An 18,080-nucleotide genomic window follows, 5' to 3' on the forward strand; every position below is an offset into this window, starting at 1 on the left:
AAATTTTGCAAAGAAAGTTAGATGTTTTTCATGTTATTTTACATCCCACTTGTAACTTACGGTCTATTTCTGTAATTTGACATTTTTACCGTATTTCAAAAATATATAACACATAAAACAATACAATTCTGTAAAATCACATTTTTTTTACAGCCAGTTCTATAGATGGTATTCTCATCTAGGACCTGTTGAAATCTGAGTTTATCTATCGAATGTCCTGCGTTTATCAAGGATTCTCGACCATTTCTGGCATTCCATTTTCTATGCACACCGAAACACACACACACGAACACACGCACACACACACACACACACACACACACACACGCAGACACAAAGGTCCACCTCACTGCACCTGTGCCCTGAGCTTGTTTTTGGACACAGCTCGAGTTTCTCGTGTGGAATCCTTGTAATGCAAAACTGACGAAGAGGGGGGGGGGGTGCATGGACAAGAGAAGGTGGAGTTGGGCGGACAGGGGTGGGGGTGAGGGTCAGCACTGTTAGGGGCGTCACAGGGTAAAACTAACACACGGCTCTTTTCAAAAGCTGTCAGGGTCAGGGAAGGGCGTCGGCAAAGTTTGACAAAATGATGTTTCTGCTCTCATAAATGAGCCCGTCACACACACACTCCTGTCACCTCTGCCCCCCTTCTATCCCCCCACTCCTTGTTTCAATGTATGACCATGAATGCCACCTTTGTTGCAGAGGAGGAAAGAAAAAGGCTAGAGAGATAGCGAGGGAGAGTGAGAGAGCCAGAAGAAAACAGGAATGATGAGTGTTTGGGATGTGAAGGAATGGCTGGAGGAGTGTATTATCATATTTATATTGAGAGTAAACAGAGAGATGTTGATATAATTTCACTTTAATCCACGCTTTGAATGCTTGCCATGTCTGCGCAGTTAGCTTTTGTTGAGCTTCGCGAACACAAACACTCACATACCTCTTCCACTAAGTGTCTCAGTTTATATAAGTCTACTATTTTCATCCCATTTTAATTCCACAATCACAATGCCGTCATTGTGTCTGCGCTTTTATTCGCGCCCTCTTTCCTTCACACTTTTTCAAGCTTGACTCACAGGTCAAAAAGTCTTCAGCGAGGTTCTGCAAATGTTCCCTAATTATCTGCGGAGCACTTGCTTAACCCTGAGTTTGCTCATTAGACATTGCTGCCTGACAGTTGTTCAATCACGGAGGCTAATGTGGTCCCGGGCTGAAACATATGTAATTGCACAGGCTGTACGGCTGCACGCATGTTTTAAAAGTCGGATACGGAGCTTTTGTTTCACTGTGTGTGAACTGTAAGCTTGTAAAGTCATGCGAGAAAATGCTTTACGGTAACAAAGTTGAAGCTGTTGGTGCACAAAAATTGTGCCAGAAAAAAATATTTTACCAATATTTTATTTTAGACCAGTACACAAGACCAGTGGGTGATTCTCACGAAATCTTGGTTTCAAGACATGATTTTTTTTTTAATTAATTTTTAAAACTTAAAAATTCTCACTATCATAACTATTTAAAAACTGTCAATCCCAGAGCATCTATCTCTCATCACTTATTCACCCTGAAAAATGTCTCAGGGGTTTTGTGTCCATACGATGGAAGTCAATGGGGGCCAATGTTATTCGGTTATCAACATTCTTCAAAATATCTTCTGTTGTGTTCTGCAGAAGAATGTAAGTCCTACAGTTTGGAACGACATGAGAAGAGAGTAAGTGATGACAGAATATTTTTCTTTTATTGTTGCTTCTGTTTATATTGCAAACTGTTATGATGTCTAAATGATAACTGAACTGAAAGAGAAAGGGTGGTCATAGAAAAGTTTAGCACCCCTCGTGGCAACACTTAAAATGAAAAGCATTCAAAGAATTACAATTATGGATGCTATTGTGCACACATTTGAGCTTGCATAGCTGGAAGCGTTTATTCTTTTTTAATGGTTAATAATAATATATTTTATAATTCCCAAACCTGCAAGTTTTAAACATGTAGCATGAATAGCAGTTTATAAATTGTATAACTCAGACTTTCAATTGTAATTGAATGAGCTGCATTTAAAGTGATAGTTCACCCAAAAATGAAAATTCTGTCATCATTTTCTCACCCTCTTGTCATTTCAAATCTCTATGACTTTCTCTTTTCCGCAGAACACAAAAGATATTTTGGAGAAAGTTGGTAACGGAGCAGCACTGACCTCTATTCACTTCTATTGTATTGACACAAAACTAATGCAAGTGAATTGGGGCCAGTTAAAAACATTTTTCAAAATGCCTTCTTTTGTGTTCTGCAAAAGAAAGAAAGTCATTGTGGTTTGAAATGACAAGAGGGTGAGTAAACGAGGACAAACTTTTGTATTTTTGGGTGAACTGTCACTTTAAGGATTTAAGCTAAAATAACTCATTCATTAATTATGCGATCTGGTCTCATCACACCTCTCGCTCGCAGTGTAAACCTGTGTGTGTATTGTAGGAGTGAACGTGCGTAAGACTAAATATCATTCTGTCACAGAGCCACAGAGGGAGGGAAGGAGAGTGAAGGTGTGAATGTGGTGATAAAGGAGAGTATCATTTGACTTCTCTGTCCGGCTCTCAGCAGAGAGTTCAGTGGGTTACAGCCGACCAGCGTGACCATGTCAACAGGCCGACCAGCACTGAACTAGCGCCTCCATTATCTCCCGCGTTTCTTTCTCACTTTCTTGCATTCTTTTTTCTCTCGCCACCTGTTTTTCCTTTCGTCATTGTTGTCCTCTGTTTACTCTTTTCTCTGGGTTTCGTAAGCTATTTTATCTCTCATCCACCCCTTTCATTCTGTCCTGTGATCCGCAACACCTCTCTGTCTCTCTTTCGCTCTGCTTTCCATTCTTCAAATCAAGTCTACTGTGACGGGGTCTGCCATCGAACAACAGACAAAAATCTACCTCACAAAAAGAGAACGTGTATGCAAAAGCATCTTTTGCATCTACTGGATGCTTTGGAACTTTTTGTTCATGAGTTTCCTTGTGTGTTTTTTACACCGTGCTTGTCTACCTGCCAGCAAAAACCCTTAGCAACGGTGTATGTCTGTGTTTTGTTTTGGGTAAATATCCGCAGATATGTGCATGTGTGCGTGCACGTGTGTGTGTGTGTTAAGTGTCGGTCAGTCTAATTGTAGTATGTGAAGTGTGTGTTGAGTGTCTGTGCTCTTCACAGTAAGAGCTCCTGATAACCTTCTGAACTTGTGTAACAAGGACAGGAAACAGTTCTCTCAGAGGAATGCCACATGCACTCTTTTCGTCTTTTCCTCACACACGAATTCACTTTTGTTTCTTAAAAGGAAAAGTGACTAGCATTAACAAACATGCCTGTGTGGTAAAAGACGCGATTTGTAAATGGATCCACCCATCATTTCGCGAAACTATTTAGGCATTTCTATTCGCATGTAAACACGACGCCGTAAAAAAACAAGCCCAGCTGCCTTAATTTGTTTACATATAAATAGCCGTTGGTGTGGCTGGCTGTTCAGAGACGACGATAAAATGGTAATTAGCGTCTGCGAGTCATTTGTTTACATAGAAAGAATTCAAAGGAAACTCCATGAGATTCCGCAACAGCCAAATTCTCCTGGAAACTAGAAGCTTGAGACGCGTCCTTTGATTCGCTTTGATCTGACACTGTTTCCCTTCAGAAACACAAGGCTCGGGGTGGGATTTGGATCCCATTCATTCTCATTAGAGACACTTGTTGAAGATACAAGAACAAAATATATTTCTGCCACAAAACCTTGAAGTCTCGCCACCTTTAGATGAATTACAGTGCAAAGCACTTTCATTAGATGGTTGAATAAACAGGAAGAGAGATACGATGTTGAAAGATGAATGAATGCAAACGAAGAGCGTCAGTTTTTACCTGTAGAGAAGCTAAACGTGATTTATTGCAGTGAGGTATGCAAACCCCAGGGGGTGCTTAAGTAGGTTCCAGGTACTTGGAATGATTTCGATTTTGCTTTGTTAAATCTATAAAAAAGAAATTACGACTTTAAAAATTCAGGGCTGTCAGGGCTAGATTAGGATAATGTATCACGGATAATCTTCTGCGCTTCTCTCTACTGCACAGCAATACAATGGCAGATAAAACTGCCTGGAAGTGTCAACATTTGTGAAACACAAACAAGCTCAGGTGTCTCATTAAAGAATCTGTTTTCATCCACAATATTGATTGTTTTTAGTACAAAAGTGTATCGTGGTAATAACGGCCACTTGAACAATATTATTAATAATACTAAATAATATCAACTAGTGTGTAAAAAATAGAGTAAGCAGCAATTTTTACCTCTAAAAGGCACTATCCTTATATCCAGTATTATTTATTATTTTATTATGCTATGTCTAATATGTGTCAGTTATTTTGTGGTCGTAGTATAATTTTTTACCATTTTTTGTCATTTTTGTTTCTTATGTCTCTGTTTCTCTCTTATCCAGGTTTAGTGCTGATGAGGGTTACATCCTCTACCCTCAGATCGGCGATCGTCTGGACCTCATCTGTCCAGCATCAGAGCCCCCAGGTCCCCGAGCCCCCGCCGAATACGAGTACTATAAACTATACCTGGTGTCATCACGGGACCAGGCGGACAGGTGTGAAGTGACTGGTGCTCCCAACCTGCTCCTCACCTGCGATAAACCCAACAGCGACATGCGTTTCACCATCAAGTTTCAGGAGTACTCGCCCAACCTGTGGGGCCACGAATTTAAAACGAATCAGGACTATTTCATCATCGGTGAGTGTTCATATGCATGTCATTACGACTCACTGACGCACATCAAAACATTTGATTATGAACTGGAAGTATGTTTTGTTTGAAACAGACTCAAAGACGTGCAAGTGCGCTTGTGTTTATTATGTCAGGCTTTGTACATTTATTCGCCGTCCCCTCTTGTTTATTGTTTTAATTGGTTTTTCCATGCTGTGGGAAGGAATTGCATGATGGTATTTTACCAAGGGGGATATTTTGGGTTTGTTTTTAATTCAGGCTAGTGGGTTCTCAATGAAGTGATGATCATCCGTCGAGATTTGGCTGATTGTGAGTTTATCGAATGAAACCATCTCGCTTTGGGTCGTGTTACTACGGGTTGTTTTTAAAACAACGCACGGTAGCTCGGAGGGAATGAGGCCAACACAAACGGAAGCCTGTCAATATCAACACTTGGGAAAAAAGATTTGAATCAGAAGAGTGCCGGATGTTCAGTAGCAGATGCCCCAACATGCTTAAACCCATTACATGCAATAGACTTCAGACATATTTGGCATCTTTTCCTATGTTTTCCAGAGACAAGGAAAATCAGGAACTTTAGATTTTTTTTTAGGATTTGAAAGTAAACATTATTCCAAAGACAATACATGTATATTTTTGGAATAATGTGCAGTACACAATAAGACCAGAAATGTATATTAAAACTGTTAAGTCTGATGGTTGCAATCTAACATACAAATCATAATTTGCCACAGTAATTTCTATAAAATGAGGTAAAAAATCTGTAATAATAAATCTGTGAAAGAGAGATGAGCATTTATTAGATGTTAGTGAAATGCAATGCATATTTTTAAATAACAGATAAAGAAACATCTTATCAGAGACATTTCAAAAACAAAAAAAACATTTGGCGCTCATGACGGTGCGCTTATATTTTTGTGCTCGAGTATGGCATGATAAGTGTGTGCGTATGAGTGTGATAAGTATGTGTGAAGGTGTGATGGGTGGGCCGAGTCTAATATTAGCAGTCGCAGGTCTCCGAGACACCATGTCTCCATGATAAGAATCAAACCATGAGTTTCTTCACCTTCCACTGGTGTATGGTTGTCAGGTGGAATCTGGACCCTCTCCGTGTTCTGTGAAGCTTTAACGCAGGCGTCACTGACACGCACATACACGGGCTTTATCATTGCTTCAACAGACCAGACGAATCGATCGACAGCCTGCGCCAGTTTTCGAACACAAGGTCAGAGGCACGCGCACACACAGAGCAGAGGACGAGAGAGAGAAACCAACAAACAGCTGTTGATGCAGAGAAATAAGAAAAATGATGGAAGATGATTTTAGGAGTCATTGAACATTTAATTTAGACTTTATTGTGTATGTGCACACACAGTATGTTTTCTTTACAATACTGTTGTGTGCGTGTGCAGTTGTGTGTATTTATACAGCCTCTGTGATGACCGGCTTTGATTTCTTATGTGTGATGGATCTGACAGCTTCATGCACATGTGTTGAAGCATGTGTGTGAGTGAGGTTATGTGTACATTGGAGACTTGCACCTTAGGGTGAATGGTAGTAATTAACCTACCTTAACATGTGTTCATTTATTCAGAATAGCATAAATGAGCTCGAACAAGAGTGATTCATGAAAGAGAGAACGAGAGTAAGAGAGAGAGAGCGAGAGAGGGGGGGGGGGGTCATTATGGCTGCTGCAATCTTGTTGTCTAATTATCACAGAGGTCATAAAGATGCCCTTAGGTCAGTGTGTAACAATGTTTTCACTCCTTAACACACACAAGAACAATTCACCCAAAACGTTACATTTTTCAACCTCATGTCCTTGTGCTTTTCTTTCTTCTGTGAAACAAAAAGGAAACATTTTGAAGAGTATCAACTGTAGCTCTTGAATCTCATCCAGACACACATTCACATTTGGCACATTTTGTTGTGAGATATTTTGTATAACGTTGTCCTACAAGTCTTGAATGACGTGAGGCTGAATAAATCTTGACAGAATTGTCATTTTGGGTGAACTGTTTCTTTAAATAACAACTCTCTTCGCTTTGCAGTGATTCCAGTATCTGTCCTACACCAGAGTTGCTCATGAACACACACACACACACACACACACATACACCCGTTGCTGTCAGTCAGTGTGAGGGATTTGGGGTACCTGACTGCGGAGCTGCTCTGGGCTCCTTATCGGCGTGGCATTGCTGTGGCAGTGGACAGAGACAGATGGTTAACTGTCACTCAAACTGAGAGAGGAGAACTGAAGAGGAAAAGAGGATGAGAGAACGAGAGAACCAGATGGACAGACTAGATTTTCTGTGTTTCTTTACCAAACAGCAGCTCAAAAACACACAGATGTCAAAATCTCTGCAGTCTATTTTATTAGACTGTGAATCATGTTCACACGTGTGTGCGGTACCATATTTTTTAACAAATAAATTTGAATAGTTTTTTACTTGAGATTTGAGTGCATAAATACACAGAAGTAGGAATAGAAGGACACTAAGAGAAGAAAAGAGATGGAGAGGCGGTCAAAGAGCAAAGGGAGTGAGGGATTCCGAGAGATCTACAGTATATTGGATGAATATTTGAACGTTTTAAAGCCCCCAGACGGAGGTTTTCCCTTCTTACTGAGACAAAAGCTAACCACAAACACCAGGGAGATGAGAAGTAAACGAGAAACAGAGAGAGAGTTGCCTATGGAGAGAGAGTTTTACACTCGCCAACAACCTGTATGTTCTGCCAGCGGTTTTTGGCCGAGTTTTATCGGTGCACATCTGGCTTCTGTGAGCTGATTGGATCACAGTTTTAGCCAATCAGAACATTTGGTGCCAGCAAAACAGACCAAAGCCATTCCCAGAATGTTGACCAGAATGGCTATAAACATTTGAGGAGTATCTTGTGAGGAAACCAACGCAAATACAGTTGAACATGCGATGGCATGTTGAGCGTCCCTGACAGAATGACTGATCAAATCATGTTAAACAAAAGTGATGTGACATGCGCACACAAACACACAGACTAATGAATGGAACTACAAATGCGTGCGTGTGCACACAAGTTTGGTAAACAAACATTATGTAGCATCAGTTGTGGGAGAGGGAGGGATGGAGTTGATTTAGAGAAAAGGACGAATAGTATCTTAGTTCAGTGTGAATAAGAGAATGTGACAGTTTGCATCCAATTTAGGTCAAAGAACACATAGTGCTGCCGTGTGTATGTGCCCTGTGTGATTCCAATGTGTCATAGTGCTACTTTTTTGCAGTAATGAGTAATTTACTGTGTGTGTGTGTGTGTGTATGTGTGTGTGTGTGCATGTGTGTTTATGCGTGGAAGGATAGGGCAGATACTCCCTAAAGGTCAGAAAGAAAAAAAAACACTAATTGGATTCCAACTAGTTAGCTTTGTGTGATTCATTTAACACACACACACACACACACACACACACACACACACACACACACACACACACACACACACACACACACACACACACACACACACACACACACAAACAGCCTCTGGTCTCTCTGCTGTAGCAGACAAAGCCGACATTGTGCCTCTTTCTGCTGAGGAACCACTTGTGGAGGGATGTGTTTTCTGGGATGGGTGGGTGTGGGGGGTGCTGGACTTATCCAATGCACACCATGCCATTGACCTTTGACATCGCCTCATTGAGTCAAATACAGACACAAGACTACATGGCTGCAATTTAGTGTGCAAGATCACGCAAACATGACCCGTTAATAGCAATAATGAACAGAGAGCATACACACACAGCTGCCAGACCAATGCCATGTATGTGGACATGTTTTATATCCCGGTGGGGACCTAAACCTGAATGCACACCAACAAATGGGGACTCGTGTCACGTGGGGACCAAAATTGAGGTCCCCGTGGGCAAAAAAGCTTATAAATTGTACAGAACACTATTTTTTAATTTGTGTGTGTGTGTTTGTGTGTGTGAATTATCCTTCTGGCATTCATTCTCACACAGACGTACACGCACGAAACGCTGATCCTATCACACGATCACCAAACACACACACAAAAAAATCACACACAGGCTTACGTTGTAAATCTCCCTAGATCATCTATTCATCAAACACACAGTCACACACTTTTTGAGTAAACAGGACTTTAGCCTGCAAATAGGATGTTTACTGTGTGTGGAGGGAGATTAAAGGTATGAGGTGGGATTGGGGATTGGGGTTGGCCAGTTGTCCACAAGACATCTGGAGGGGAGAAGAGACAGTGTATGCAATTGAAAAAGTGAGTTGAACAAGTTAAAAAAGGTGGTTAGAAAATGGAGAAAATGTATTTAAACTAGGGCTGTCAAAAGACTAATCGCGATTAATCGCATCCAGAATAAAAGTTTGTGTTTACATAATATTTATCTGTTTACTGTGCATAATAATTTTGTATTTATTAACACATACACATCCATGCATATATTTAAGAAAAATCTAAATATTAATGAACATTTATATATAATTTAAATTATTGGTAAATATAAATAAATACATGTAAATATTTCCTAAATATGTATACTTGTGTATGTGTTTGTGTTTATAAATACAAAATTAATATGCACAGTACATAGACATATGTTATGTAAACACAAACTTTTATTCTGGATGCGATTAATCGTGATTAATCTTTTGACAGCCCTGATTTAAACACACACTAGGGAGGGGAACAGGAAGAAATGTAACAATTTCATTTCAGAAGTCCAGTAATGTTTTATGATAACTTCTGTGGGAGCTGATTTGTGCTTGATTCATTTGTGAGTCTTCTCATAAGAACCTGCTCATGAGAGTCATTCATGAATTTGACTACACCCTGGGTTTTATAGTGACACGAAATGGCAAACTTGTGAATTTTAGGTATAAGTAAATCATTTTAATGGACCTTTAAGTTTGATAGATAGTCTGTAACCATAAACCAGAGCATTTCCTCATACAGTCATTTTTAAGTCAAAACTAAAATGCTGCAAAGGCAGAGCAATTGAAAAATGTGTTTGTTAATTGATCTCTTTGCTTTTATTTATCTGTTTTGTCTTTGTTTGCCATAGACCGATTTAGGTGAGGTACAGTGCATATGGCACTTTTTAAGCATTTTAGTACAACAAAAAAAGAATTAACAGTATAGAACATCACAAATATCTGTAGGCTCTAAAAAAAATTTTATAATTATTTTTTAATAACTGTAATAATTGCTTAATTTCATTAAGTATTTCCAAACAATATCTGGTTCTCAATTGCCTTTTGTGGCACACACACACACACACACACACACACACCCTCTGTGGACGTATTCATCTAACCGTTCATTTGGCTGCCTTCTATCCGCTCTCATTTGTTGTTCCATTTCCCTCCAGATCCTCATCCACTCATCTGTCACTCAGATAAATCTTTTAATCTCTGTTTATTTATTTTCTTTAATGCTAGTGTATCCAGCACAGAGGAGATTCTTTCCTCGTCTGACCTTTGCTGACGTCTGTCTTTATTTCTTTCACATTTTGGTCCCTTTTTTCCATTTTGGCAGATTCTTCATTCTGCTGTGCTTGATGCCAAAGCCATAATTCACCAAGCACGCAGACTGCCTTGCCAAGATTTTAATAATCATCAAAAATGTTAAACCACACTGGCATTTTCAAGCATGTGCGTATGTGTGTTTGTATCTGTAACCAATCGTTTCTCTGGAACAGTTTTGTAAAGCTCACTGATAACAGGTTCAGAGTTCTCCAGCAGTATTATACCATGTCTACACTGAGAGCAAGTGATGCAAGACAACTTGAGCTCAAACGCTATAATCAATGTCTACACTGCAAGTGTGGGAAGTCACTCCTGTTTGATCATGAAAGTCTTCACTCCCATGGCTAGACTTTTGACTGTTGGCATGAAGTGTGTTTGACTCTTATTCTGGCCAAGTATCACCTGCTTAGACAGAAATTCTAAATCCAATATAACCCAGAGAGTAAAGTGAAACATACAGATGTGCTTAGGAGGATCTCGGTGTGTCTCTGAAACAAAATTTGCCTGTCAATGTTGACCAGTCTTGTGAATAATTAACCCACAGAAGCTCTGTAGGGAGGAAGGCGGGACGAGAGCCATGGGGCAGGATGGCGGGGCCGGTGGCGTGAGTGATAATGAGTATCAGCTGTATGCGCACCGGTCCCGCATGCCTCACGGGGGAGCTCGGGAGCATAAGAGGACGAGCGACGGGACTGCTGACGAGAGAGGACCGGGCCCGGAAATGTTAAGTTTTGTGTTTATGTTTGTGTGGCCGGCAGTCGTCCGTGAGGGGCTGCCGGCCTTTTACTTCCGTATTATTGTTTGTTTATTTTTGATTAAAGTTTATTGTTAAATGTTAAAAAATAAAAATAAATAAACCGAGCTCCCCCGTGAGGCATGTGGGACCGGTGCGCGTACAGCTGATACTCATTATCACTCACGCCACCGGTCCCGCCTTCCTGCCCCACGGCTCTCGTCCCGCCTTCCTCGCTACAAGCTCATTTTAGGACGCTAAGAATTTGTAAACTCCCTGAATATTAGAAATTTCCTTAAAAGTCACGAAAGCTTCAGATGGTCTGTGATGGTACAGTATGTGCTGTATGCGGCACTTTTCCATTACAGTAATAGCAAAGTTTGCTACGCTGCCAGACTTTCTTACAAGCAACATGACCAACAACATGTTTAGACCACTTCACATTTTATTTTAGTCCCTTAGAAACAAAGGGGTCATATAATTGACACTGAAATGACCAGACAGGCTCTTGAAAGAGCTCTTGGCGCTTTTAGAACAAGCATGCCGCTTGACCCTCACGTCTGTTATGATGACCAAAGCTGTCTGCTGTGTAAGCAAATGAAGGAAAAAATGAAAATCGAAGCATGGAACCCTAATGTCACCTCAGACGGGGCAGATTAGATCAACCAGCATTTGAAAACAAGACAACGCTGCAGTACGTCCTGTCCTATGGGTTAATATGCTCTTCTACCGACTAATGAGCTCTTTTGAGTGCTAATATTGCATCCATATATTTACAGCTGTGTGAACAAGCTTATTAATATGGAGTAGAAGATGCATGTCTCAGCTGGGTTTGTGCCACCGCACCTTCTGCTCAATGTGTGTGGAGTCTGTTCCTCCCCTCTGAAACCAGAATTGTAATGCATGCAATTAAGGAGTCTAATTAGGGTAATTAATTCTGTGGGAGAGAGGAACCTAACACTCCTCCATTCACGGTTATAGATCTGCCTTAATCCCTGTGCCCTACACTCGAAACACAAAGCTGTCTCAGATAATGGGGGCCAGCGACTGTGTGTGTGTGCATCTAGTGTCTTCTCGCAAGCGAACAGCCTGCTCTCAAACTCGAAGGGTCTGGAAAATGAACGGAAAGAGAAAAGGTATAATAGAGCTGTGCCAGAACCTGTTTCTCAGGGTGTAGGCTGATTTGTGAGTCGACTCTTTCAATGTTTTAGTTGATCTGATTCGAAAAGCATTTGTAAATTACTCAACTATGAAGAACTTTTACATTTTTAAATAAACATCATTTAGTTAGATTTTTAAGCTGTCGGAAGTTAGACATTATCGTTAATAAAGTTGTCAATATAGAGATTTCTCTTTAACAAAAGCATCGATTCACTTTAAAATGCCTTTATTAACCCGACGGAGCTGCGTGGAGCAGTTTTTTGATCAATGGATGAACTTTTTGGAGCTTCAAAATCTCATCCATTATTCACTCCTATTCTAAAGCTTGGAAGACCCAGGAGACGTGGTATTACAACTCCGACTACATAATTATAAATATATAATAAAAATAATAATAAAATAAATATATTAAAAATAAAAGTCTATATAATAATAAAAAGTCTATATACAAATAGGATGCTTTGAGGGTGAGTAAAACAATTTTAATTTTTGGCTAAAATATCCATTTAAAAACAAATGACTTAAAGGACTCGTCGGATTAGCACTTTCAACAAGTTGGTATGATTTATTAGGGTCTTCATGAAATGTCGGGAACATATTTTGCTTATAAACACTCAATGGCTGTGTAAACAAAACCCTTTTTGCCTCGTCAAAAACAGCTATTCTCACAGCAACCCATTTTGGTGCATGTCTCTTTAAATGATAAAGAGTTACAGCGCACCTCATCCCACTTCCGTCCAGCGTGTCAACACAACACACGTGTAGTACTGCCATGGCAATGGTTTAGCTAAATTATGTTTCTGGAACTCCTGCGATTAGTTTTGTTTTAAATGTCTCAAATCATTCGTCCGGAGACTTAAAAATCCGTAATGCGCTCACGTTGTGCGTGTATGCTTGCCTAAAATCCACGGAATGCGCACCTGCAGATCTCAGCGGAATTACGTGGATTTTAACGCTTGTCGTTGACAAGTTATAACGTTACACACACAACGTGAGAGCATAACTAGTATGCTGTGACAGATTTTTCAGCCTAAGGACGAATGATTTGAGACTTTTAAAACGAAACTAACCGCAGTGTTCGTCCCTGTTCATTAGCAAAACAAACAGCTTGCAGCAGCTGAACATATTAACGCACATAATGTATTAACATACATACAGCTAAACTCCAAGTGCCCATTTGCCAAATAACATACTGTATAAATATAAAGTAAGTTTAATACTGGCTTTGAATGTTCTATTTAGCCCGTGACTGACTTAGTTCCCTTCGCTATCGTATGCTAACGTTATCTTCCTATATATACGGTACATGTACGTCAGTTCAGACTATTGATAAATATTACTTACATCGGCAGCTTTGTCTCGTTCAGTTGGTCTCGATCCCTCTTGAGGAACAACTTTGAAGCTAATCGTGCTTGTACTGTCCCCGTTCGATAAAGTACTCCGGCTTGAAGTGATTCGCACAAATAAGCAGGTTGTTACTTATGGTTTCTGAGGGATTTCCACTAAAAATAAAATAAATCCACTCCTGTCTCTTCCTAGGTTTGGACTCTGTGCAGCGACTACATTGCATGTTGTCCACGAACTTTAGCCATGGCATCACGTACACCGCTGTCGCTTGTGAAAACAACAATGGCGGCAGCACCGTGGGTGGAATTGTGTATATTAAAGGGCAGTAATTTTATAATAAGATCCTGCTTTTACGTCACAACAGGAGCGAGATCTGAACGGCTCGATTTCTCACATGCTTGTAGGGAAAGGCTCATCAAAACTAACTTACTGGGATCTTGTTTTTCACGTTTTCTGGGTTGCTAGATGCACCGGGGACCCGATTATAGCACTTAAACATTTTGGATTTTCATCCGGTGACTCCTTTAACAAACAGACCAAAAAATCACCCTCTCTCTCTCTTTGTCTGTCTCACACACACTCAAATGCATCCAAACTATCCTCCTTCCAGTCATCCAAACCCTCTTCCTCTATTTCTGCTCCAGTCTTCAAATCCACAGAGAACAAATAAAGCACGCACGCTCACAGATACCAATATACAGACCATACAAACAAACCTTAATTAAACATATTTTCTTATACAGACCAATTTACACATATCTCAATTATCACCTTTCTCACAATCCATCATCTCTATTTCCACTGATATTTTCTGTCCCTCTTTTTCATTCCCCCTCTCTCCCTCGAGCTCTGTGCAGGCACAGATGTCACGATGCATTATTTCAACCTGCTACCACCCATGTTTCTCCTATTTCACATTCTCTCCATTTTCCGCTCTTTCTCTTTTTCTGCACGTAATTTCATCCTTCTGTCTTTCTTTTTCCAGTTGATATTAATATTTGCCGTTGTGCACATTTTGCATACTCAAATTTTGAGAGGAAAGCAAAAAGCTCTTAGAGAAGGCAACCATTTTGTCCCTAGTTGGTCTTTCTCTATCTCTCCACACACACACACACACGTAAGGTCAGTGAATTATGGTTGGCCCTAAAATCTGTCCAGCCCTAAAGTACTCCAGATGTTGGCGTGTGTGTGTGTGTGTGTGTGTGTATGTGCAGTTCTGGCTGCTCTGTCAAACAGAAGGGCCAAAGTGAATTGAAGACTTTGCAAAAGGGTTTTCTTTCTGTGTGTGTGTGTTTAGAGACCTTGTTCCGTGTTTGGCTTATAGGCACACGCAGGCACGCAGACACACACATTGCTGTCAGTGTACTTACAGTGTTCTGCTTTCTTTCATTAGAACGTATAATTAAAACGACAGTGAAATGTGATTACAGTCTTTAAGAGGTTCGACTCCGTTCAGCACACACTGAAACCACTTTAGCTGTCTCCGCATGTGTGTTCGGTCAAACTCTCTCTTGTTTGCCGTTTGGCTTTGATATGACCCAGAAATTCAGAGTCCGCAAGAATCCTTCTCCTGAACTCGCCGCTCCTCTGTTTTTCTCATATTTGTTTCTGTCTCACACTCTCCGGCATCTTTCCTTATATAGCAACCCCCCTCCTTCTCTTTATCTCTCCTTCTCTCTCTCACTTTCTTTCACTGAAGGCCATCTCCATCCTCCCTTCAGACCACTGACCCACTTCCCGCTTTTCATTTCATCCTTCTCCCTCTCTCGGCAAACACGCATTTGTCCTTCACCTCAACAACTTCTTCGTCTCCGCTCTTCAAGTAAAAGTTGTCCAGAGGGCAAACAAATGTTGTGGCAGCGTTGCGTCAGTGGCGCGTCAATGTTGTGTTTTGTGGGGGTAAACTAATTTGCCAAGTGTGCGGAGCAGTGGGTCAGGGTGGAGCGGAGGTTGATTATGTCATCAACCTGTCTCCTCCTAGATAGGAGGAAGAAAGAGATTGAGTTTTACTCAAGGGATGACTTGAAAGTTGCGGGAATGTGTTTGTGCTTTTCCCTTGGGTGTCGAGAGGCTAAACTAAAACAACCTCAAAATGGACAGTGAGCTAAAAGGGGCATCCACTCAAAAAACGATGACCAGAACGAGCGAAGGGGAGACACGGGGGGATAAGGATGTGGGTGCAGAGGACAGATAGATATCTAGATTGACAGCTTACACACATACATATAGATCTTTAGCATTTTTCATACTCTACAACACACACTTTTGATTTTAAAAAGATATTATAAAGATCTGGCTGGCCAGAAACAAGTGTAGAATGTTAAACTCACTCTTTCTCATTTCTTTCTATAATTAAAATTCATTGGCTTTTTAGTCTCATACAAACATGACTCATCCAGTTTGAATTTAACCCACACAGTTTAAGCAGAGATATCCAGACATGAACTGCAGTATGCACAGAATGGATGTACACTCATATATGTAAACACACACACACACGCACACGCACGCACGCACGCACGCACAGCACACACACACACACACACACACACACACACTGCAGAGGTCTGCACTCAAACACTGTTGCCCACAGACATGACCCAGTTAGTTTGGATGTCCTTGCTCTATTCTGACCCACATCTCCTCACTGTCAGTCTGTCGCGTTATCAAAATTACGGAAGCCGTGACATCCTTTTAGCACTCAGTAACCCGCACCGTAACCCAGTGAGACCCGGGGATCCTGCAGAGATGCAGATCTCATGCACTGCTACACTCACAGTCACGGAGAGATGGAGGCTTTTAGAAAGTGTGATGTGTCTGGAGTGATCTTTTGGTAGCACTTATTTATTCATATTTATATTGCTTAAAGGAACTCAAAGTCATAATACAATATTCATCATTTAATTATGTTCCAAACCGTATGACGTACTTTCTTCTGAACGCCAAAGGAGATCATTTCATGAAAATCCTCTCAGGTGAATTCTGTACAATGGCAGAACATTATTATAACTCACTTAGATTTATGCATTTTGTGGATGCTTTTATCCAAAGTCACTTACAGTACATTCATGCTATACGTTTTCTCGGTATGTGTGTTCAGTGGGAATCAAACCACAACCGCTGCTGACGCAATACGATACTAGTTGAGCTACAGGAGCACACATGAATGAAAATTCATCATGCCATCCGTATATAACTTCCTTTTTTCAGCTGAAGACGCAAAATGTTGGTCATGGTGGGTTATTAAATGTCCTCTAAAGTAAAAAATAAAAGTGTAAAAAAGCAAGTATTTTTCATCTAATTCGTGGCATCACGTCTGTTTTATTGGTTCTTCTATGACTCATGGCTAAATATGATATGACTGCTAGTCCCAAGACAGGCAAGAACCAATGAGATTTATTGTTATCCCTATGCCACCATATGACTTAAGCAGTGTTGGGGAAAGTTACTTTTAAAAGTAACTAGTTACAATATTGAGTTACTCTGTAAAAAAGTAACTAAATACAGTACTTGGGTACTTTTTGTGGAAAGTAACTGAAAGTACTTTTTGCGTTACTTTTGCGTTACTTTTTCTCACCTAACTGATGCTCATGCTTTTCCAGACTTTGCTGTTCTTTAGTGTTTAACACTGTAATGCATTTAACAATCCTATATAGTCTATAACACCTTTATTTTCTTTAAAAAACACATTTCAAATATTTTCTGACCAGTAGTCCTCCACCTCATCAGAGCTCTGCCTACTTTTGACACTGCTAACTTCGGTGTCACTCTCCATATTTATTGTGTTTTGACAGCGCGGCTAGTTGCACAAGATGCTCCCCTTCCTTCTTCTAGTTCCTTCTTCTTCGCTAGTTGCACTCCCCAACCCTTCTTCTATCAGTGACCATGCCCATTTAAATCTGCAGATCTGTCTGTGCGTGCGGCGCCAAAAACAGTCAAACACAGCTTATGTTTACATTCACGAGGCATGAGACCATTGATTGCTGTTGCGTGTCATGACTTGCGCTAATTTCGCGATCTGAAAGTTATCTTCCAAACATGACCGGCATTTGCAGGACAATTGATTGCTGTTGCGACTCGTGACTCGCGCTAATTTCACGATCTGAAAGTTGCCAATTTAGCATGACCGGCATTTGCAGGCATTTTGTCCATGGTGGCGAGTGCAGCCACACTATAGCTCCGCATCTGAGCTCTGGCCTCCCATCGCTGTGTCAACGGTTGCCAGATTTGTGTAACAAAAACGAAACCGGAACACTGCAGCACTGCAGACATGGCAACACTGCCTATGTCTGACTAGCGACTGTTTCTCATGCAAGCATGAGCGATCATGTCTACACTACTTTTAATTCAGAATTTCATTTCTGCAGTTTAAAAAATGTTCATATAAATCAATGATTAGACTGAAAAGTAACTCAAGTTACTTGAAAAACAAAGTAACTCCAGTATTGATATGTAAATTTATAAAGTAACTGCGTTACATTACTCATTACTTAAAAAGTACTCTGATTACGTAACGCACGTTACTTGTAACGTGTTACCCCCAACACTGGACTTAAGCTATATGT

General features: G+C 40.5%; 1 protein-coding gene across 1 annotated transcript in view; it reads left to right on the top strand.

Moving 5' to 3' along the window:
- efnb3b (ephrin-B3b) overlaps positions 1-18,080 on the top strand; it is a 77,178-nt gene that overhangs the window by 43,505 nt on the left and 15,593 nt on the right. The window contains exon 2 of the mRNA XM_057334550.1: positions 4,454-4,749. Within this exon, the coding sequence (XP_057190533.1) occupies positions 4,454-4,749 (296 nt within the window). The remainder of the gene's footprint in view (positions 1-4,453; positions 4,750-18,080) is intronic.

Source organism: Triplophysa rosa, linkage group LG1 (genome assembly GCF_024868665.1).
Source record: "Triplophysa rosa linkage group LG1, Trosa_1v2, whole genome shotgun sequence".
NCBI lineage: Eukaryota > Metazoa > Chordata > Actinopteri > Cypriniformes > Nemacheilidae > Triplophysa > Triplophysa rosa.